General features: G+C 40.0%; 1 protein-coding gene across 4 annotated transcripts; it reads left to right on the top strand.

Moving 5' to 3' along the window:
- SPICE1 (spindle and centriole associated protein 1) lies at positions 1-23,422 on the top strand. 4 transcript variants are annotated; one of them, XM_066175327.1, is made up of 17 exons: positions 9-164; positions 604-651; positions 1,842-1,988; positions 5,840-5,942; positions 6,698-6,819; positions 8,269-8,354; positions 8,652-8,794; positions 9,015-9,152; positions 9,912-10,177; positions 13,392-13,523; positions 14,162-14,309; positions 15,788-16,012; positions 17,976-18,361; positions 19,671-19,842; positions 21,235-21,319; positions 21,635-21,722; positions 22,543-23,422. In XM_066175327.1, exons 1-17 carry the CDS (start codon positions 78-80, stop codon positions 22,594-22,596), a joined length of 2,430 nt encoding a protein of 809 aa, XP_066031424.1. In that variant the 5' UTR covers positions 9-77; the 3' UTR covers positions 22,597-23,422. The 4 variants fall into 4 exon arrangements, with proteins under 4 accessions (XP_066031427.1, XP_066031424.1, XP_066031425.1 ...); XM_066175328.1 differs by lacking the exon at positions 604-651; XM_066175329.1 differs by lacking the exons at positions 5,840-5,942; positions 6,698-6,819 and having other exon boundaries at positions 11-164.
- The last annotated feature ends 31 nt before the right edge of the window (positions 23,423-23,453 follow it).

Below are 23,453 nucleotides of genomic sequence, written 5' to 3'. Positions count from 1 at the left end.
CCGCCCCCGCCCTCAGGGCGGGCCGAGCAAAACCGGTCCCGGCGGCGGCGTCGCTCCCGCCCCTTCCTGCGGCCGCGATGTCGCTGCTCCGCGGGCCGCGGCCCCGCACCGCCGCCAGGAAGGGCCCCAGAAAGGCGGCGGCGGCGGCCAGGCGGGATTGGGATGTAAGTGCTCCCCGCTGCCGGGCGGCCTCCGCTGGGAAAAAGGCCCGGGAGCCTCCGTGCGCACGGCTGGGGGAGCCACGGCCCTCCGAGGGGCTGTGCCCTGGAAAGCCCCGGGATGCGTGTGGGTTCGGGCGGGCAGACACCCCGTGTGCGAGGGGACACGGCCCCTCTGGTTGCCTTGGCCCTGGGGGAGGCCAGGCCTGCCGCCTCCCCCGGGGAGAGAGGGCGCTCAGGTTTGCTGGAGGTGTCGTTTCTGGTGGCTGCCTGGCCGAGGGTGGAACGTTCTGCAGCGCCACAAAAGTGCACAGCAGTACAGTGTTAGGCTAATTATACTGCAGTTTAAAAGTTGTTTGGTTGTTTGTTTTATTTTTAAGTTTAAAAAAAAAAAAGTTTGCTCTCAGTTATGACTTTTGACGTGTTCCCTGGTTCCTGTTTGCAGAGTACCGTCCATGATTTGACAGTGCACCGTGCAACTCCTGAGGATATTGTAAGTTTAATAGCAGTCACTGCTCTGTGCCTGTGGCAAGGACATTTAGCTGGTTGTCTGACATAAAAAGTGCTTACCATGCTTACGGGGATATTTTCTGCCCATGTTTAATCTCTCTTTCAAGCTTCTGAACATGTTGGCTTTTTAGTGCTAGTTTTTTTGTTTATGATATCGAGCATCCCCAGGTCTGGTAGTTGCTGTTTTTCAGTTTCTTGTTCCCACTGGGAAGCAGTAGCTGCATTTTTTATTTCGTTAAATTGCGTTCTGTCATAAACGCATGAAAATGTAAATACAGGAAAGGTCAGTGGATTAGTTGAAGGTCCTCTCTCTGCTGGGAAGGACTGAAAGATGTGCTCTATCTGAGGAGCCTCTCTAATTCTGAAAATACTCAATTTTTATTTAGACAGTTTAACACAAGTTTTTTATATTGAATGATCTGCTTATTGCAGAGAATTCACATACTTTGCGCTATACTGTGCAGGTACTCTGCAGATACACTGTGCAATATACTTTTCGTGTACTTTGCAAAGTATGTGAATTCTTTGCAATAAACAGATCATGTGTATTTACATGTATTTAAATATGTATTTACACTTTCTTGATAGCACTTATTACCAGTATGGAAGAGGCAATACGAGCTATTATAAGTTTTGACAGGTTTATCAGGCAGATGGTCACAGTAGCAGAGAAAGACTTGATTCTACAATGTTTGGCTCGATAGCTTCTAGGGACTTTAGCAAGCACCTCACACATTTAATTTCTTTAATTTATATGTAAACTATATTTTTTATATATTATCTAATTGTTAGAAGAAGGGAGACATGATGTCTGGTGCCTGGCAATGTTAAATCAGGAAAATGCATTATTATCTTTTTATGCACTTTCCAGGTGCTAGTGTTTGGGTTTTTGCCTCCATTCACAGCTGAGAAAACTCTTGCTGAGTCAGTGGTGTAGGGCAGACAGAAACTGAGACTTTCCCCATTCACCTTTGGAGCTGCTTTAGATTTGGCAGGTACTGATGGCATTTTACACTTGTGGATGTTTATGAGGCTGTCATTGGCACTACTGTGAAGTTAACATAAATAATTTTCAGTGCTCGAACGATAAAATCAAGAAGAGCTCGTTAGCTTTGCCCTGCAAATTTTGCTTAAGATTGATTTTTTGAAATGATTTCTTTTATGTTTCCGTAGCTCCGTCGCCGTGAAATACACAAATCAAAAAACAAAGCGCTGGCACATCTGGAACTCCAAGAGAAAGCACTGAACAGAAAATGGAAGAAGCAAAAGCAGCTGGGTGCAGATTCCTTGGAGAAAAGGAAATTAGCTCTGATGCGTGAGGTGAGAGCTAAATTTGCACTTGCAGCCTGCTGCAGGTGATCTGCAGCACTTCTGGAAAACTGCTCTTGCACATGGAAGCCACAGTTGCTCCTCTTGTTGGATAACTTGATTTCATGTGTGCATTTGCTCTGTGTGCTGTGTGCCATGCAGTGATTGGAGTAGTCTGTCTGACAAACCAGCTGTTACATACAATTGCACATTTGACCCAGGTTGCCTGGCTATGCCCTCTGTAATTCTGCATTCCTCTTTTCATCTGAACAGGAACTGTTTGCAGAGTTCAACTGTTGTAAAAAGTATGTGTATTCTTTGGGTTCTTATTGCCAGCTTGCCTTTTCTTCCTCATGTCTAGCATTTTTCTTTGATGCAAACATGAACATTTCTCTATCAGGGTGGGACACAGCTTATTTAAACAGAGAATGTGCAGTGTCAAGGAGGCTAAAGGGTGAGGCAAGAAGTTGTTTAAGGGAGGAAAATTGACACAACAAAGATTGATGAGCTATGGCTGAGAAGCTTGTCATCTGAGGACTGAAAAAAGCTTGTTCTCTCAGCATTCTAAAGCACTCTGACTGTAAGTATATTATTGAATTTGATTTTGAATATTGAACTGTAGCAGTAAACCTAAGCCTAGTTAACAGAGAGAGTAACTGTCACTGAAAAGTGGTGGTAGATCTCCTTTTTCACATGGCAGATCACTCCTTGCCATGTGTTATGAAAACTAATTTGAAAATTAGCTTTCAGACTTCTGTGCTCCAACAGACTGAGATTTGTTCATGCCGGTAAAGAATGATGATGAACAGTGTTCACTTAACAGTTAAAATAAACATGATCTAGTAGTTCTGTAAATATGCAGTGGACTAACCATCACAAACTTCGTTGTTTGTCTTTTGTAATTTTTCAGGAGTCTCTTTCTGATCTCTGAGAACATTCAAGCATAGACAAATGGAAGTAATTAGAATTGAAGAACACCACCTAGTTTTCTCTTTGACCCCTGTTTCTCTGCAATCAGTAAAATTTTTGTGTAGTGGATATTTTGCTAATCAAGCCTCAGACTTGGACTTCTGTTACTTTGGTACTTTTCTACCAAGCATATTTCAGCAGAGTATTCAAAAAACACTGAGAACCTCTACATGACTTTCTCTACTGCAGCCTAGTTTCAATAATACTTTAATGCAGAAATAAGTTACGTGTCACAAAAGGTGGATTAGAACATCTTTCCTAAGATTTGGCTGGGCTACCTGTTACGTGACTTAATTCTTTTGCAGATGTGAAACTCATGTTTAGGAAACAGTCTTCTATATTTGTTGCTGTTTCTAATGAAAATGCACAAATCTCAATTCCTCCTGAGTGCTTTTCCCTTTTTATAGTTAAGAGATTACTTCATTCAGTTTACTCTGTGTCTACTTTTGAATCAGTGAAAAGGAAGACAAAAGGAAATGATGCCTGGCAAGATGAAACAGATCTGGCTGTTGCTGTTTCAATCACTCTTGAGTGTAGAGAAAAACAAAATAGATAGAGTTACCATTTTCACCTCTCCCTAACTTAAATCTTGTTAGTTGCCAGGTCCTGTTGTTCAGAGTAACTGTGGAGACCCTGTGTCTCCCAGCAGAGCACAGCCACTGAGAATTGTTTCCTTGTCTCTGTTACCGTGGTGATCTTTTCCTTTTAGTGCTGTGAGTGCAACTTTCCAAGCCTCTTGAATCCTGCTCAACTGCAAAAGACTCAGAGACAAAAGCTAAGAAGGTGCTGCTATTAGTGTTGTTTCTCATGTAGTTGTGTGTTGAACAGAAAGGCATTATAAAATTTTAGTATTTTGGGGATTTGTCTGCCTGAAAATCTGAATGGAAAGATAATGAGTTCACTCGGAGACTTAGGGCTGTGAATGTGTAGGTTCCACACTTATTGGTCCTGTAACAACTTATTTTAAAAATAATAATAATTTAGTGCATTGCACCAAAGAGTAGAGGTAAATGGATTATTGTAGTGGAGAGATTTTAGCATGAGTCCAGTTTATTTTGCTTTGATAACAATCTGAAACAGGAGGGAAGGTGATTTTTAATGAAATTCATAGGTGATACTAACCTGAGACAAAGCACTGCTCACTGAATTTGTTCAGGGCATGTAAATGGGCCTAAAGGGGTTACAGGATGATATCACTTCTTCCTTTCATCACAAGCAAATGTGAACTAATCTACCTTGGGAGCAATGCTCTAAAAATGTTCCTAATGTGTTCAGCAGGAGGGTAGAGCTTAGGAACCTGCTGATGCCAAAAAGATCTAGTGAGGAGGGTAAAAACAAACTAATCAGGATAATTTTTGTCTGATTATACACATCACTCTAATTTTAATTATGTTCTGGAAATGAGCCATATAACCTTTTTTTCTTTTTTCATTTTTTTTTTCCTTCTGCCAATCTGGTGTAATAACTATCTAAAAACCTGCATTGTTTTTGCTGTCAGCTGGCTAAATGGAAAGACTAGATTTAGTTTGTATCAGATGTGAAAATTGAATAGTGGTCTGGAGGAGGAGATCTGTGAAGGGCTTGAAAGATGAATATTCACTCATTTGCTAAATTATGAGAAGTTTAATTTACTGCAGTGTAATGCAAGCTCAAAAGACTAGAAAAACATGGAAACTCAGATATGTAGGGATACTTTGTGATATAACAAAGCATGTAATGAAATAGGGGGTTGTGGAGAAACAAGTGAAATGCCATTGCCTAGAATTTTTTGTATGAGGCTAAATGTAAGCCAGCAAACTTACCAATGACATGGAAAAGAGCTCTGTGGAGATAACAGCACATAGTACTGTGGAACCATTTCAAAACAGTTTGATATTCCTGGAGGAGCAAAAATTGTCAGTCAGTTTTCAAATTTTGAGTAGGAAGGCATACATGAGCCTTTCCTGGGACGTCTTCTAAAGTACTCAGTCTCTGGGTCAATTTAATGAACCATGATCGAGTGGAGGTCACTTACATATCTCCTTTCAGGAGTTTAAGAACTTCTCCCCAGGTTGTGGGATATAATTTTACTAATTTTCAATTTCCAGCTTTTTGAATGAAGCCAGGAGTCAGTGAGCAGCTTTAAATCGTGTTCTGCTTTAAATTGTGTTTCAATTGTCTGACAAGCCCCATCCCTAGTCAGCTCCATTTGGCTGATGGTAGCTGTATGCCTCTTGATTTGCACTCCAAGATATCCTTGCTTAGAAGGTGCCTCTTGTGATGGACTTCAAATACTAGAGAGACTTTGGGAGAGAGAATTTGAATGCAGAAGCTGTATCTTCTGGAGATTCCCAAAATGTCTTCTGGTGCCAGATGTAGTCAGAGCTGTGTTTACCTCTGCTGGAACTTTTGGTGGTATGTGGCTTAATTTTAGGTAGGATTTTCAGGAGGCAAGACTGAGTGAAACAAACCTGCTTGAATTGGTTTGAATCTCATCAAATAGTACGTGTTTTGTGTGTCAGATGTAGGTAAGTGTTCTGTGACTTAACATTGAGATCAAATGATTTGAGGATTTTTTTTTTTTTAATTGCTAGATGTGTTTTGATGAGCATGTCATAAATACCTAGCTTCTTGTGTCAGGCTGGGAGGAGGAGAGGGACTGAATGGATTTGTTCTAAGGAGTCAGTGCTGATGGGGGCCTAAGAAGTAATAAGTGTTTGATTTTTCCAAAAAAGAGTGTGAATTCTGGTTACTCAGAATGAAGTATGGTGTTCTATCTTACTTAGGATCTAATTGCACAATACTAACTTTGCAAACATTCTCTTAGTAACTGTTTTCAGGAACAATAAGAGGAAAAAAAAAAGGAAAGAATCAGTCTGCTCAGTGTAAAGTTTCTTTATACACTGTAATTTCAGATACTGTCTGATCAGTACCATTTGCAAGATGTGTTGGAGCAATCTGGTCAGGTTATGGCTATGGCAAAAGACTTGCTCGGGGATGCTCCTCGCACTCGAACAGGTAGAACATCTCATCTGTATGTGGTAGCACATGTAAGATTATCTTCTTGCTTTCCATGAATACTCTTGCTTTGCAAAGCAATCTTTTTAACTGCTTTCATCTCATTGTCTAACACAGTATGATTGATCTGATCCTGTTCATGTTGGATGAAACACAGGTGAGGTTATCACCACCCACATCTGGGGAGAGTGAGTGATGGCTGGTTATTCCTGTATTGGTCCACTGTGGAATTTCACATCAAGTGCTCTGAAACACCTCGTGCTCACCATTTCACAGCCAAGCTACTGGCCTGTGCAGAGCAGCAGTTTGAGCTACTGCAATAGTTCTGATTGTCATTGCTGCATGGGCTGACTCTTTGCTCTTAGATATGGGTGAAGATAGATCAGCAATTCCTGAACGAGGCTTTTCCTTTTCTTAATTTGGCTTGTGGATCCTTGTGCTGCTGGAAGGCAGGGTTGGCTGTCTGTATATGAAATCTTAAACCTAGGGGGTTTTCTCCTTAGGCTGCCATTCTCTTTTGTTCCTAGTTTGATCCTGCAAGCTGCTTCTGCACAAGTGTGTTTATGCAGGTGGGAAGGACAAAAGCTGGCTATGTGGCTCAGTGTATTAAATTAACCCTATGGTTGGTCTTTGGTTGTTGTTTAAAGTGACATTCCTGTGACCCTTTTTTTTGGTGGAGTACAGGAGCTTGATTTTCAGTACAAAGTGCTGCAACATAAGTATGGACCAAGCCCTCTGTTGTTTAATTCCCATAGGATTTCCTAATGTAACAATGGCTCCTAACTGTGACCTAGAATCATCTCAAGGACCCATTGTAAAAAAAAGTCATCCTCCCAGTCAGCTTTCCATCCTTAGTGAATCTGTCATGGATTCCCAGGTAATGTATATTTTGTTCCATGCATGCATGTCCTGTGGCTTTTGTTTGCACAAAATAAGACTATTCAAAGATAAGAGTTTCCAAGTTTTTATTGATAACATTCATAGAAGACAGGGTTAAACAGAGGTGAGTTTCTTTTGTGAGACTCTGGGAATCGTGATGTTTTGATTTCACCCTCAGATGTGAGAAACAAACATCATTATATCTTGTGGAAGCTCTCTTATATTAACATACCCTCCCTTTTAAATTCTGGAATTCTCAGGAAGAGTGCAGTGTGATTACAGTCTAAGAGAAGAACTTCTGTGTCACTTAACTACTTGCTGCATTTCAGAATATGTCTCTGATTTACCAGTTATGTCTGCATATATGGGGACACAGCCATTTGTATCCCAGTTCACTGCACAACCTTGATGACTCCTACAAGTTTAGCTTTTAATATTTCACATTATTTTACATTTATTCAGATTTGTTGTAAACAATTTTTAAATTGTTTAAAGTTTAATTTAGTTTGCCTTGGTGCTCTGTTTTCTTTTAATGACATGTTGTACCAGGAATGCTTCACAGGGGTTTGAGAACAGGCATGTGATGCTCCCAGAAAACTTCCCTCTGATGAAGACCAAACATGCGGGTTGGGAGCAAAAGTGATGGTGTCATATTCCCATGGTTCTCTACTCCCATTTCCTACCGTCTTGCAAAAATACCTGTAATTTGAGTTGTGGTACTTCTCTGTTAGATATTTTGGTGTGGCATTTGTTTTTCAGTTTATTTAATATGAGGAGTGAACTGCAGCACCTTTGTAAGCTGTGTCACTGGATACCTGCTGCAGGATAAGCTGAATTTTTTTAAAGAAGCATGTATTGATTGTCTGACAAGCTTCTGTGAGTTGTTAGGAACTAGGAAATCACAGTTAAAGGCTATCTGGTGAAACCTACCCAGCAGCTCAGAATCCTGGTAGTTTGAGGAACCCTAATTCCAAATTTGGTTGTTTGTATTTAGCTATAAGTGTAGTACATAGGATTGTATTTGTTCTGGTTGCATTTTACACACAGATTATAAGTGTAATTTTGCTGGTCTCATTATGAAGTTGTTTAGCTTGTAATGTCCAATGACTGAAATTCTACAAATGCTATGGATTCAGGTTGCTTTTCCATATTTTACCTGCTGTATCTCTGTTTTGGTACAGCCTTAGCAGCTTTTATTTTATCCTCTAGTTTGCATGGGTTTTCATACTTAATATAAATCATACAAAGAAATACTGATTATTAGTCACTTGCTCTGTTATTTTCAGAGACAATTGTCAGTATCAGTATTTCTTAGGTACTAAAGTCCCCCAGACCTTCCTGCAAAGTGATGTGGGTTTGGGGTTTTTTTTCTTGAAACAATTCCATAAATTTGGTCTCTTAACTTGTTCTGAATTCTGTTTTGTTTTCTCTGTTGTCTCCTGAAAAGGCTCTTAATGAGGAAGAGGAGGAAGCATTATCAGAAGATGGACACCATGATGTTTTGGGTTTCAAATCCACTATCAATTCTCACAGGTCAGTACAAATATATCCATCCAGGTTTCCACCTGCTTGACACTGGGAACAGATGGAGTTTAAAAAGGGTGTTGAATGAGTATAGTTAAGTTAGTTCTTCTGTTTCCCTTTGCCCTCCTTTCCTGATCTCAGAATTCCAGGGAAAGGCCTTGCTGTAACATTGAGACTGGGAATGAAAGTGAGATGGGAACTCACCTGAGCAATTGCAGATAATTTTAGGAACTCTGTCAAGACAGATAATCTGGAATCATGCCATTGTCCTGTTGCAATTCACTGTTATTCTTGTTCTGAATGTAGGCTTCTTCGGTTGTTGAGAGAAGAAGATTCCTTGGTGAATTCTCAGTTGTGGGCTGAAAAGGATATGAGAAAAAACACCTTTTCACAGGAACCAAATGTGCCTTGGACTCCAACAGCTCTTTCTCCTTCATTGGATCAGTCAGGTGGGATTTGCCAAGTGACAGCAAGGTTGTTGGGCTGTTCATAGGCTCCTTTTCCTGGGTGGGAGCAAGAGACAGAAATGTATGCTAATTTGGCTCAGATGTATTTCCAGACTAAAAAGCCAGCCGTTATCATAAAATTACTCTAGAACTTATTACTATTATGAACACGACTGAAATATTTCATATGTGCTTTTTTTGGTTTGTTTTGTGTTTAAATCAGCTCTCAATGCTACCAGTGTAATCAAGAGAACCCATTCAAGACTTCAGAATGAAGATGAAGAGTCTCTAGACTCCAGCGACAGTGTGAGACAAGTGCTGAATCCAAATTCAAGGAAACAAAAGCAAATTGCAGCAAAGAGTTTAGTACTTTCACAAATAAAATACCCTTTGTCCGAGGTCCTTAATGTTGTAAGGAAATGTGGGTTGGAAGGGATCTTTGGAAGTCATTGCAGGGCTAATAACAAAGTTTGATGAGGGGTTTCTTGAGTCTTGAGCATATCTAAGGCTGGATGTTCCACAGCTCCTTGTCTAGTGTATTTCCCCTGAGTTCTGCAAATTCATTGGCAAAGCCAAGTCCACAGGAATATGGGAACCATAAAATGGCCCTTTGATGCTGCCCATTACCTTGCTGAACATGGAGTTCTCTCCTGTGCAGGACTTTTCTAGTTTTTGTCCAGCTTTGTGTTCAGTGCTGCCCAGATTAAGGATGCTTTTCAGTCCCCATATTCTAGACATTTGTGTGAGGGGACTGATATCAGTTACAAGCTGTAACATGAGAGTTGCTTACTGAGTATGAGAAAGCAGCTGATGTCTTTCATTAGCCATCTATTTCCATGTATTTAGCTGGAAAGGAGAAAAGTATAATCAGGTGTATCCAAGATAAAAGCACCAAACAGTTGTGCTTGAGAGGTAGTACTGTGGCAGCAAAAAATGTGGTTTTTGAGGATCTGAAAATAGCTGAAATGACATGGGGACATTCTTTGATGGTCTGTTTCATCTTGTGGCAAGAGAGGGCGTTTCCTTTGATTTATTTCAATAAACAATGCAATTTCATTGGTACTGCAGAGATCTCTCTACAGGCTGAAATTACAATGACCCTTTTTTCCTTCCCCCTCAGTGAAAAGAAAGCAAGCTGCTCAGAATTCTGCAAAACAGAAGAGAGGCGATTCTCCAGCTAATTTAATCCAGACTGACCTTCAGAGAGACAACAAACCCAGCCTAGATGTTCTCAACCACATGATCCAGGAAGTAGAGCATGAGCTGGAGGAATATGAGCGATGTACAGGCCGTGAGGTGCAGAGAAAAGAGTGGAGTGAGGGCCTGTCTGGGTTCACTCTGTCACTGGTGAATGCGCTCTGTCGTTTGATGCGCTACCTCAGAGAGGTGAGGCTTGGAACTGCTCCCACAGAGTGGATGATAAAGGGTGTAAAGTTGTTTTACAGATGTGAACTTTGGTCTTTTCTGGCTTCTAGTCACTTTACACTGAACTCTGATTATCATTGCTTATTACTAGGTTTGCATGCAGTTAGGAGTTAAAACTTTTGGTTTGTTGGGATCTGGTCTGTTAGGAATTGGTATTCCCTAGTGCAAATTGAGGAGTTGACTGCAGTGAAAGTCTCTCAGTGTCTAAGAGCAGAAAACACCAATTGAAATAACTTTAAATTTGTTATTTGCATATACTCAAGAGTTGTAGCAAGGTAGTAACAGCATTTTTTACACATTCATTTTCTTCCTTTGCCTCCCAAAGGTGATGCTGTTGTCACCAGAGTAGTAGACCCAAATCCCCTATTTTCTTTGAGGGGTTCTTTAGTCCTCTTTTACTGTCCATAACAAAAGCCTTACCTGAAGCAAGAATGACCTGAAGTGCTCACTGTAGCAGTGCACAGCTGGGAATTAATGGAATTCCATAAAGAAGACCACTTGTGTGCCACATAGAAGCTTTTTTTAAAAAAGAAAAGGGGAAAAAAAAAGTGTTTTCTAGTTCATCTGTATCTCAGAGCTATCAAGAGGCAGCAGTGCCTCACAGATTCATTTGATCCAAGTGACATTTTAAACCAGATTATGACAGTTCCTGCACTCTAATAGGTGCAGCAGAGTATATTATCTAAATGCTAATGCTCTATTTCATAGCAAAGGTGATAGATCTCTAATGAATGTGGAACTGTCTTCTTTTGGTTCCTTTTCAGAGTGTATAATAATTGAAAGGGGGAAGCCCATGTTATTTTAAAATTCTATTTTTTTTTCTTACCAGATGTATAATAACTTAATCTTTCTATTACTCTGTATTTAATCTGCATGGAAGAGTTTACTTTGATTAAGTCCTAGAAGCAAATAGTAAATAATCCAAGAGTGAAAAGCAACTGCCATCAGAAGATGGACTTCAGCTGAGAAAGTCTTATGTTTTAAAACAAGTTAATTATGCTTGGTCTTCGTTAAAATTGTAGTACTAAAGCAGGGAATTAAATTTGGTTCTTTTGTAGTTACAAGGAAGGATCTTAGAATTTCAGTGGAACGAAATAGTTTTTTTCTGTTTATTAGAAATACATCAATTTAATAGTATTCCAATTTGTGTTATGAATGTAATTGCAGTTAGTGTCTTTAAATTTTCTACAGAAATGAGTTATTCCTGAGCCTCAGACTTCTTCCAAAGCTACTCCCGTAATTTTTCTTGTGTTACCATTCCATCCTTCCAGAAGTTGATTATTGCTTGCAGAACTGTCTGCCACACTCATAAATTTACTACCTAAACTCTTAAGTAGCAATATGAAAAAGTAACTCAAGCTGCATAATGTGGTTAATTGTATTCAGGCTTGCTTGAGATAGATACTGCATTCATAATCTAAAGTGACTTTTCTCCTTTTCAGGGAGGTTCAATTACAATTAGAATTTGAGAATTTGCTGGGAAGAAGCCCAGCTTGTCTTGAGTGTTTCATAAAACCTGGTCCCTGTGATGCCAGATATAAATCAAGCACTTGTGTGCACCATCTGTCTTGCCTAGCCAGCAGAGTTAGGAGAATTCCAATGCCTGAATTATAACTGGCCTTGCTTTTTAAGAGAACTACTGTGTGAGGGATATTTAGAAAGCCCCTGATTTTAGTTAAACAGTCAGTAAGTCTTCATGAGGTTTCAAAGCTTTTAGAGAGACTCCCTTTCTCTCCTTTCAGTTTTGCTGCAGAAAACCAGAAGGATTACGATAAGGGATGTTGCCTTATTTATTCTCAAAATTGTATCAAAAAAGTGGGAAGAGAAACTTGAATTCAGGAATTTTCCATGAAAGTGTTTTTATTGAGTGATTAACAAACCAACACCTATAAGAAGGAAGTAGTGAAAACAGAAGAGGCAAGAGAAAATGAGGAAAAGAAACTTCTGAAATGTTTGAAATACCATATGAAATTCTTAAAGGGAAATGGATAAATCTGACTTGGTTTCTAAACTAGTTTTTAGATCACCTTCCAAATGTTAGAATTAATCATTCCCTCCTCACCCCCATTCTTTTGAGAAGGTTGTTTCTTTGCCAGACTCGCATGATAAAAATTGTTTGGGCATATTCCCTGAATCTCCCTCTCTGGAGCAGTGTTAAAGCTGACGTGTTTAGGGCCACACCTGGCAGTGGGCTGGGTTGAAAATACTTCTTTCAGACCTAAATCCTACCTGGGCATAGGAATGGATGTTAACCCTGATGTTTTCCCTGTGCATAAATGTAAGACAGAGCTGCTTGGAAACTTTTCCTCCAAGACTAGGTTTGTGCTGTGTAGGATTAGCAGATACAGTAGCTCATCCAGATGATCTAAGGCATCAGAAGCTTCATCACTGCTACCAGGGTAAAAATGCTTCTTTTGTGCTGTCTGTTTTCTGGAAAGAGAGAATCAGGTACAGGGCTTTTTAATCCATTTTCTGAGCCAGCATGCTTCTCTTGGATCAATACAAAAAAACCTGTTCTTTCTAGCTGGAAGGGAAACAGAAAATGGATGGTTTGCCTCTCATGTACTTAAGGGAGGTGCATCTGCCTGTCTTTGTGTCTAGTGACAGTATCTGTGAGTTAGTCTCAAAAATATTCATTTATTCATCCATTTCATGTGGATGCAGAGCTGCATCCACAGCTTTGGTCATCATACTTTTGAAACACTCTAGAACTTTTTCTCTCTGATGAAAAATATTAGAAAGCAAATACCTTCTCCTTTACTTAGTCCAATTTGTCTTCATTAATGAATTAGGGAAATTAAAGATTAGGCACAAGTAGCACAGGATACTGACAAGCATCAGCACACCTGGAATTATTTGATTCCTGCAAGAAGATTCAGTGGCTTAAGAAAATGCATCTGTGCAGAGAGAAAATGCTTTTAGTTACATCCTGTAAAAGCTGTAAAGGTAGAAGAACAAGGATGTCTAGGATTCCCTACAGCGTCCTGGAGGAACAAACAGTAAGTTCTCTGACAGTTCTCAAGGCCAGACCATTTGATTTTGTAATGAAAATATTGAAATTTAGCAATAGTGGGACAAGCTGCTACATTATGATTTCATAATGACTCATTCCTGTTTTCAAATATGAGTCTGTATTGGTTTATAGTTAAGTTTTCAAATTTTTCTTCCTCTTTAGACTGAAATGCAGCTGCATGAGAAAGAGATGATGAGGCAGCAGCAGGAGGAGATGTTGAATGAACACAGAGAACTGATTGATGCTCTGACTGCTGAAGTTCTTCAAGTAAGGGAAGAAAACATCACTATGCAGGTACTAAGCCCCCCTTGCTTCTTACCCATCAGGATTATGTGTTAGAATTCTGAGTTCTGCTGCAAATATGGGCTGAGATGCATTGTCTCATGTTCTGGGGATTTTAACAATAAACAGAAAGAAAATGATAAAATTGAATGAAGGGTCTGAGAATTACAGTGGCAGATATGGGTAAGAAATGTTTGGAAAGTCATTCATCTTTATTTAACTTCAAAGCCTGAGAAAGTGCTGGTTCTGTGAAACTGGGCTTTACTTTATCCATCTAAAAGTTTAGGCATCTTCCTTCACACTTCTATACTGTTAATACCACTGCAGCAATGAGCAGATGTAAAACTACATTTTCTTTTTTTTAGTTTTCAGCAGAGGTAGATTTGTTCAATGGCTACATTTGGGAATGGTGCAATTAAGAAACCTTAGAGAGGAAGTGATGTCATGAGTAAGAAAAGGCAAAACAAATCGTTTCTAAATAAGAAACATGGAGACAATAATATTTAATTCTCACTGGAATCCTGCAGAATCATACAGTAGTATTTAAAGGCCAAATTTTTTCCAGGACTGCTTGTATATAATTTTCTAATTTATGTTGGTAGAACACAAACTTCTGTAATTCTGTGTATGTTTTTTTTTCTCTCCTTTAGAAGAAGCTTCAGCAATACATGACAGTAACAGATCAAAAGCTGATGTGTCTCACAGAAGCATTTAAAGGCCTCCCTTTGGTAGAACCTGAAAGAGAACAAAGTCCAAAACATTTTGGAATTGCAAGCAAAGGTCCAGAAAACAGCCAAGGTGTGTACAATGAATGTGTGAGGGATGAAAGAGGAGCTGTTAGTTTATCCCTGTAGTGGAAAATCTGGTATTTAATAGATGTCTGCTTGCACAAGTACCTCTTGCATGAGCACGAATGTCACTTCTGTAAATTCACATGCTGTGGGTTCTGCTGTGAGCACGAACAAAGGAGTAGAGAGTAGCTTTCCCCCATGAAGATGGCTTCCAAAGTCAGTTTTATTCTGAGGGTTCTAAAAAAAACCCAGAAACCTAAGGAAATCAAACAGAATCAGGACCTCAGCTTCCTGTTGCTGAGCAGCCTGACAGTCAGAGATCGGCTCTTCCATGAGACACTGGAGGTCGCTGCTGGCCCAAACAGCAGCAGCTGTAGCCCAGAACCAGCCAGTCAAGTCTTCACTTGGTGTTTGTGACTCTGGGTGAGAGGGGAGTGACCAGCTGAGTGATGTGTGACATGGAGACAGGCTGAGCTGAGCCAGCAGATTGGTGGCCAAACCAACGAACAGGATTCATCTTGGACTCTTAACCACCTTTCACCATTGAGTCTTCTCCCAGCTGTTTTTCCTGGTCAGTTGTTTAAATGCATTGCTTTTGCTCTCAAGGTCAGTGGCTTCTTGTGAATCCCAAGATTTCTCAGAGTTACTTGTATTCCATAGTTAAAGGTTGGTTTTGTGAATCTTTCTGTAGCTAATTTCTTCCTGGAAGAATTTTCTTCTTGGGAAGAAGCCACATACCAGATTTTTTTTTTTTTTTTTTTTTTTTGTGATTGATCTAGGCCTTGTGAAAGCAAACAAAAGAAACTCATCCCCCAAAATATAAAATCCAAACAGTCAGAAAATCACCCCTCAAAAAAAACCCCAACCTAACACCCAAACTTTTCACATTCAAAAATTCTGCAGCGCTAGAATTTTCAGATCTTCTTTCCTTAGTTAAATAGAGAAGAATAAGTACTTTTTTTTTTTTTTTTGCTTAAGAGATGTCTCATTTGAATTAAATGATAGTAAGATCAGCAGAGCTCAAAAAAGCCTTGGATTGTTTTCTACAGCATTGTTGCCATCAAATTTATAATTTGGGGCTCAACGACAAGTGCATAAGTCTAATTTTCTCAAGAGAATGTTACCAAATGCAGCTCAAATACCTGTTCAAGTCACATATTTGTAAGTCTTGTGAATGAGCTGCAAACAGATCTCATACCACTGTCCTGAAATTGTGAGGCTGTGTGTAAGAGTGCTTGCTCTTATGACCAGGAAAGATCTAGAATTTGCTTGAGTGAAAGAGTTCTGCACCTGGGCATCAGAAGAAGGGTAGGAGTGTGTGTGGAACATACTCTGCTATAGTTTGTCTTTTCAGGTATCTGAACATAAGAGTTGTTACTGATCTTTTTCCTGCATTGCTGTATCACTATAAGTGATTTTTGTTCCTTTGTTTGTTTGTTTTGTTCATTTGTTTAACTTTTATCCTGGCTTTGTCTTTTTCTTTAGAAAAACCTGATTTGACCTACTCTGAGCCCAGGACTGATGCAGGCAATAGGGAAAATAGGCTGAAATTTCCACAGGAAGAACTTCCTTTCATGTTTCGCCCAGGGCCAGGTGCCTCAGGTGATATGACACCTGCTAGAAGCTTTCCAGCTCACATCTTCCAGCCAGCTGTGCTGTTGTCCCCACCACAGCAGAAGAGCAGTCAGGAATTGTCCTCCCTCCCGAATGGTGAGATCTCTCTGACTGCAGTAGACCTAGGAGTCTGTGTTTTGTGTTACTGTTTCAATCTCACACTACCTCTGAAGATGTATTTTCCATGGAACAATTTTATCTGTATGCCTAGACATATTGGCCTACAGCTGGAATATCCTACTGCTGCACCCAGATACGCATTTCCTTTGTTACTATGCGTGTTGCTAGACAGCCTTTACACTTCCTGTTTTCCATCTCCTGGCAGCAGTCCTGTCAGTGGCAATCCAGTCTGACATTTTTATTCTGCACTCATTTTGATTATCATATCTGTGTGAAGCTGAAGCTCTTTGTCAATGGCCTACAGCACAACATTTCAGATTTCCATCTGCTGATGGTGTAATCCAGCCTCCATCACCTTTAATGGTGGGACCACTGAAGTCTGGAACTCCTCTGTTTCTGCGATGCATGTTGCAGACTCATCAGGATGTCTGTAGGCTGTGTGATCCTGTTTTGAGCCAATCTTCCCAGCAAAGAGGCTTTTGGAAGCTGGTAGAGCCAGGTTCCCATTGGGTTTCATTTAATACACAGGAAATGCTTGAGGAAATTTAGGTGAAATTATGTGGTGCCAGATAACCAGATAGCTCAGTCTTGTCTCAGTATTCATAGGCTTTATGAGTTTTTTAGGTTGGTAGCTCAGTTCTGGTTCATGGAAGGAAGAAAGTTCATCAGGGTGATCAGGGAAGGTGTTTCTCATTTATCCTTACTGAAGTGAGCAGAAGGAAGCACTCTGTGATTCTAAAACCGAGCTGTTTCCTGCTGCAATTGTCACTGTAAGCACATGCATCCCACTGGACATGCCAGGGCCCTGGATAACACCCTTGAGACACAGGTAATTACATCCATGGCCAGGCTGATGGATGCTGACAAGAAGGAGGGTACAGGAGTAGTATTGTGGGTTTCCTCATTTTTTCTTCCCAGTCAGAAAAACAACAAAAAGTCTTTTTGATTTTTAAGGAGTTTGCTGGGCAATTGGAAGTTTATATCTAGTTCAGCCACTTGGTGGGCAGCTGTGAGAAGGTACATAAACAATCTGGAGGAAATGAGCTAAAGGTCTTGTTCTGCAAAGAGCAATGTCTGGTTTCAGTCCCGTGGAGAACTGTCAGATGTCTTCTGTCATTTGAAACAAAGCTGAACTGTATTCCAAGATTTCTCTAAAATGTATTGTTACTCTCTTAAGACTGATGCTAAATGGCCCAACAAATGTTGAACTTAATGTTTCTTTATGATGAAAGATTCATAAAACACACTTGAGTGTAAAATTTAAAGTGTTCATCTCTGTTCAAGAGGCAAAAACTAAAGCTTGTGAAGGAATGGGTTATTTGGTGTATGAAGCATAGAAAATGTGGTTTTGGTCACAAAAGTCAAGTTGGACTTAGCTCATAGCAGCAGACAGTGCTGTAACTGTAGTCATGTGTCTGTGGTATGTTATCTCTTTGCTGATGGTGACCACAAAAAAATACCTGACTATTTTCGTTGGCCGCAGTGCTTCCTCTTTAGGGGCTAAGTAGTTAGTTTATTATCATGGCAAAAGTCTTGTATTTCTTTTAGTATCCTAAAAGTTTTGTTAATAACCTAATACAAATATCAGAACTGAACAAAAACTTAGTTTATCAGGTAAGGTATATGAATTTTAGAAAATGGAGGGCTGACTAAGTAGAGTTTGGTCTATTAGCTAAGAAATTCAGAACAATTTATCTTCTTAGTGACTTCTCTGTGAGTCTCAAATCATTTAAATGTAAGACTGTTTGCAATAGGAAATACTCACCTGGTGAGTTCTCACAGCAGGATATTGCATAGAGTGGTTTTGATCGTAACACCATTCAGGCCAGATGTTACAATTCAAACTCCTGCTTGATTATTAGTAATGAAGTCACTGTTAGTTTCCTCAGTGAGGGTCATGTGTCACTGTCCTTACTGTTCCTTTATTTGGTGTTTGTAGTGTTTGCAGCCATTTCCCAGTCTGCTGAAAGAGAGCCATGCAAGGAGAGGAGCTTACCTTCCTCCCTGAGGACAGAGAGCACAACTGAGGAAAACTGCCCCATCTCTCGAAGGCAGCTAATTCTTCCTGCAGACAAAGACTTGGAGAGTTCCCATGAGAAAATCAATCTGTCCTGCCCAGGTGACACTGGGAAAAACAGCACAGCTGGAGAGTTCCTTCAAAGTGGTGATCTGCTGGGACAGATAGCTGAGCTCACACGGCAGAATGCTCTAATGAAAGCTCAACTGAACAAATTCAGAGGTGTCCCTGGAGACAAAAGTGATTGTCTACATCAGCCAGACCTGACACAAGATGCAGATCCTAGTCCAGACTCTTCACAAGGACAGGTCAGAATTTAACACAAGAGGAGGGCTGGATCTCCTTTCTGCTGATCTGCTTTCCCATAGTTTACTGGTGCTTTTTTGTCTTTCATGTTGTCAGTTACCAGTTGTTAGCTTGGAGATCTGTGATTTTTTTTTTTTTAATTCTTATTCCATAAGCAGATCAGCAGTAATTTCTCATATTTGGCCTATGTTGTACATGGGTTCTGAAGAGTGTGCAGCACATTTATACGGTTATGCTGCAAAAAGAGGTGGTGTTGCAATGTGATCCAAGCTCTTGTAGCTTGGATATTATTAGCAATGAAAGCACTGCACCAACACACAGCTTCTCGTAAAGCTTGTAAAATGCATATTTAAAGCCATGCCATGCTCTTCAAAGAGAAGCATCTCTTCTGCTACTTGGGCCCAAAAGCAGATGAGATTCAAGTTAGTGCAAGTACACCTTTTGCAAATGTTCGATTATAGTGTATGTGCTTGTTGGATCTGTTTATCAATCCTCTTCTGTGAAAATCCCAGAGGTTTTGGGAAAGAGACACCTTGAAGGCTTTCAGCTTAAGTGGAAGAAAATTAACCTGCAACTAAGCAGTTACTCAGTAGGATCCCAGTGAGTGAAGTTAACATCACGAAAACATCCCTGCCCTTGTTCTTGTCTTTTGTTCTATCAGTGGCTGATTGACTGTTAAATTAAGGATCCTGAAGATCTTTAATTTCCTTATTTAAATGTAGGCTGAGAGTGTTGTCACTTTCCACATTGGCTTGTGTTGTTTAATATTTAGTCATTTGGTTGTACAAGGTGATGCAAATTCTTAGTAAGTGTTGTTTTTGTGGTAGCAATTAGCGAGAGGGAGGGGAAGAGATCAAAGCAATCAAAACCTGGCTTAAGGATGAGTTCCAGAACACTTCTGCTAGAAACCTGCTTTTGTTTCCCCACACCCTCCTGAATATGTGCCTCTCTGGTTAGGGATATTCCTAATTGTAGGTAATTGTTGGGTGTTTATTTGGTTTGGTGGTTTGTTTGCTTTTAGGGGATTTTTTTTTTTGTGTGTTTTTTTTTGGTTGTTGGGGGGGGGTTGTTTGTTTGTTTTGGGAGGTTCTTTCTCAAATTATATGGACAACAGCTGTATTTTTCCGACTTGAAGGAAGACCAGTATGGAACACTGTAATATTTAATCAGTTGAGGACTTAGATACAGGACAGTTAAAAGGGCCAAAATCAAAATTTTCACAGAAGTCCTACATAATTATATTGTATGCCCTCCTTGAGGGTGAAAATTGTAAATGTTTCATTGGAAGTAATTTTCCCATTATCCAAGTAGAGTCATATCATGGTATCAAGGAGCTTGGAGGAAAGAATAGCAGAGCTGAACCGCCAGAGTACAGAAGCACGGGATAAACTGTTGCAGTTGATAGACCAGCAGAAATCAGCTGCTGCTGACAAGGGCCCTCCAATGCTGTCTTCTGTTCCAAATCCATCCCTGAATTACACTGGTAAGTACCCAGCTTCAGGAGAAACAAAAACTATTTAAGACAGTGTTTTTCTCCTTTGGAGAGTCCTTATCTTACTGGATCGGTGCTTGTGGTTAGCAGTACACTTGCTGTTAATGACTGTGTGGTGCAAACACTTCTTACTTCAGTGAGCTAAAAAATATATTAGCTAAACCTCTGCTAAAGTTATCTTCTTAGTAATTAGTCTGCTGCAAGTACTGAGCTTCATGTTAAACCTGTTCTTTGCTATGTTCTTGTCTGAAGAACAGATGGTACATTTGGACATTAGTAGGAACTTCTTCACAGGAAGAGTTGTCAAGCACTGGAATGGACTCCACAGTGAGGGGGTGGAGTCACCATCCCTGGAGGTGCTTGAGGAAAAACTGGATGTGGCACACAATGCCCTGGTCTGTTTGATGAAGTGGTGTTCAGAGGTTGGAGTTGATGATCTCAGATGTCTTTTTCAACTTAATTGATTCTGTGATAGTCACTGGTGGGCAGCACTGCACTTTTTAATCAGTCCTGTGTTGTGTATAATCTTGAGTGAAAAAGACTAAAGTATTTACACCAGGCTCCTAAAACTCATGACAGAGTGGTCATCCTATTCTCAACCACATTTTAGTTTTTGTCTTTTGGGTACTCTTTCCATCAGACTGTCTTGCTCAGTTACTGCCTGTGCTAATAAAAAGGAATTACTGGAGCTTCCAGTCATGTAAAGAGGTAAATTAGCTTAGGGAGTATACTTGCTGGTTCAAGATTCACAGATAGGCTGCCATATGTAACTATAAAAAAAACGACTTTGCAGGAGGTCAGGGCTGCTTTATCTTTTCATGGAGTCATTGTCATTAGAAGCAGAACTGCATATGACCATGTACATGTGCTCTGTCTGGGACACCTGTCCTTTCCCCCTGTGAAACCACAGATTATGTATAAAGGGAGAAGGACTTGGAAAGAGGGAGGAGGGAGCAGTGTGTGGGTATTTGCATGCAGGTGCCTATGCAGTGACTCATGGGATAGGTCATAACACTTTCTGTGCTTCTTTGACTGTTGTAATGTTAATTCAGCATGGTAAGTAAAACCTTAAAGGAACAAAGGTGAGAGATCAGAAGTCCCTAAGCCTCTAATTGGCAAAAACCACAGAAAATTTAACTGTGGAAGAATCATTCTATATATGTGAGCATTGTCTGTAGTTGTTCTGAGTCTCTGCTTTCATTGTCAGTCATTTTCAGAAAGTGGGTGTGAGGTTGATGTTTAACCTGATGATTTAGTTCTGGTCTGTATATTCTGTGCAACTGGGAAGAGGTTGTGATGCCTCTGAAAAAATGGTAAAACAAAACGAATGTTGTGCAATGTTGCTGTGTTCTCATCAGAATCAAGCAATTATTTATTGCCTAGAACATGCAAGGAGGACAGTTGAAGTGGCTGTGGACAACTCCAAGGATGACAGTGTTCCCCATGCCAGCATGACCAGTGTAAGAAGGTAAAAGTTCACCCTTTACTGTTTACATGCTGCACCCATGCAGCAGAAATTGAACACAATGGAGAACTTGCCATGTTTTTTTGGCTTTGTGGATTTTCCCTTACTTTCTCACATTAAACTCTGCAAGTGGGACAAAGGTCTGATAGCTTTTTCATGACTTCCTTTGCTTATTTTTAAAGTATCTCTAATCTGACACAAGACAGATGATGTGTTGTTGAAGACTGCTGATGAGGGGTCCTAACTCAGGATCAGAGATAATATTCTAGTAGTCACTTCCATTTTTCACTTTTTCAATCTTATTTTGAATATTTCCAGGTCTGTAGGAGACTCCAGCAAACCTTGTTCATCTTTAAGTGCCACGTCAGAAAGTGCCAAATTAACTTCTGTCAGCCAAAGACCAAAGGTGAGACTGAAATATCTTCAGCCAGAAAATTTTAATGTTGTCACAAAAGGGAAAGGATAATCATAAGATGGATGATGGGAGGAGAGCTCTGTCCTGTTTTAAATATCCCCAGGCTATTATTAATCAATTTGTGACAGGTTGGATTACGGACAATTTGTAAGAAGAGACTTGAGAACTAGTGACATTCATTATTTTCTGCCAGAGTTGTTTATCAGCAAGCAACCCTTTTCTCCTGTGGCATCTTTCTGTGTTAGAACTGGAAACCTTTGGAAGACTTTTCCTGGTGGCTGCAGAGAATCTCAAGCCATGATTATGATGTACTGGTAGAGCCACAGTCAAGAGGCAAGCAAGCTCTTATCTAGCTGTTGCACAAATCAGTTGCTGAAGGATGAATAAATCAAAATGTAAAGAAGAAGCCCCAGTCTAGACTGGGGCTGACTCCTGATGTGCAGAGAAATGGATAGCCTGCAGTGAGATGCTTTCACAGGGAACTCTGCAGTGGTGCAGTCTAATAAACCAGTCATAAGAGCTGTTTATAGGCTTGAAAGCAACCATGAGGACGTATTAATAATAACCTATTTCCTGGTGTTCAAAATAACCTAAATAAAGACTGATAAAGAAAACAGAGTTAGGGCCCAGGACTTCCTATCTGACAGCAAACTATACATCCCGAGGAGAGGAATTTCAAATTATTAAGGTGGATGTGGCTTGAAATAGGTGGTGTGACTCCCTCCATGGTGCCAATGACAGACAACAGTCCTAACACATGAGTCTGTGGGAAATTTACTGTATATTAACCTCAATATTTCTTCTTCTACAGGTAGAAAAGGAAAAAGAAGAAGGATGGTTTGCATTGTCAATGCACGTTACGTAAAGGAAGCTGAGCTCAAATCCTGTATTTTTAAATTATTTTTAATGAACTACAAATAAATCACAATCTCTCTACAGAGATACAGTTTAACTCTGAAGTGTGTTCATGCCAGGGCCATTAGTATGGCAAGATCCATGTGCTTATTGTATTTGTGCCCTACAGAGCACTCTAGGAAGCCCTGGAAATGAGTTTCTGAGCTGGACACACTGCTGTGAATTATACCTTTTCACCAAAAAAAAAAAAAAAAATCCTTCATTAGGTGGGAAACTCAGGCTGCTGGAGCTTTACAAATGAGCACCTTGATACCTCTGTTAAGTATGCTGAAGGCACAAGGTTTTAGATATCGCCTGTGAAACTTTCTGGAGCATTGATTTGCACAAGATAGGGGAATAAAATGTCAGGAAGAACTGAGATGAGGGGAGGGACCTGCACTGAAAAGGAACCTGGAGATGAGGAAGCCAGTCTGTTTCTGGTGGATAAGGATTTGCATCAGAAAGAATTTGTTCCTTCTGTGGTTTACAGTTGCTCCCAAAGTTGTGTTTTCTATGCAGTCAACATGTTAGAGATTGCATCTGGACTGGAGGATTGCTTTTCAAAAATCTCATTTAATATTTTTATAGTAAATATAGAGTGACTATTTAAGTTGAAATCAGAATCTTTATTTGCTATGTACTAAAATATGTGCTCTTTGATAGAACAGAAAACTGATACATATAATTGTATTAAGCTGGTTTGCTGACCATGGTTCTTGTATTGGTTTTATTTGACTTTTTAAAGTAGTCATTATTTTACTAGTAATGATCACCTATAAAACTTAAGACTGAGGAAATGCTTCGTTATCTGTTCCTTATACCTTGTAG

The sequence above is a fragment of the Chamaea fasciata genome, unplaced genomic scaffold (genome assembly GCF_029207755.1).
Source record: "Chamaea fasciata isolate MVZ Bird 193981 ecotype frontalis unplaced genomic scaffold, bChaFas1.0.hap1 SCAF_2, whole genome shotgun sequence".
NCBI classification, from domain to species: Eukaryota; Metazoa; Chordata; class Aves; order Passeriformes; family Sylviidae; genus Chamaea; species Chamaea fasciata.
This window is presented reverse-complemented; position numbering and strand designations above follow the sequence as displayed.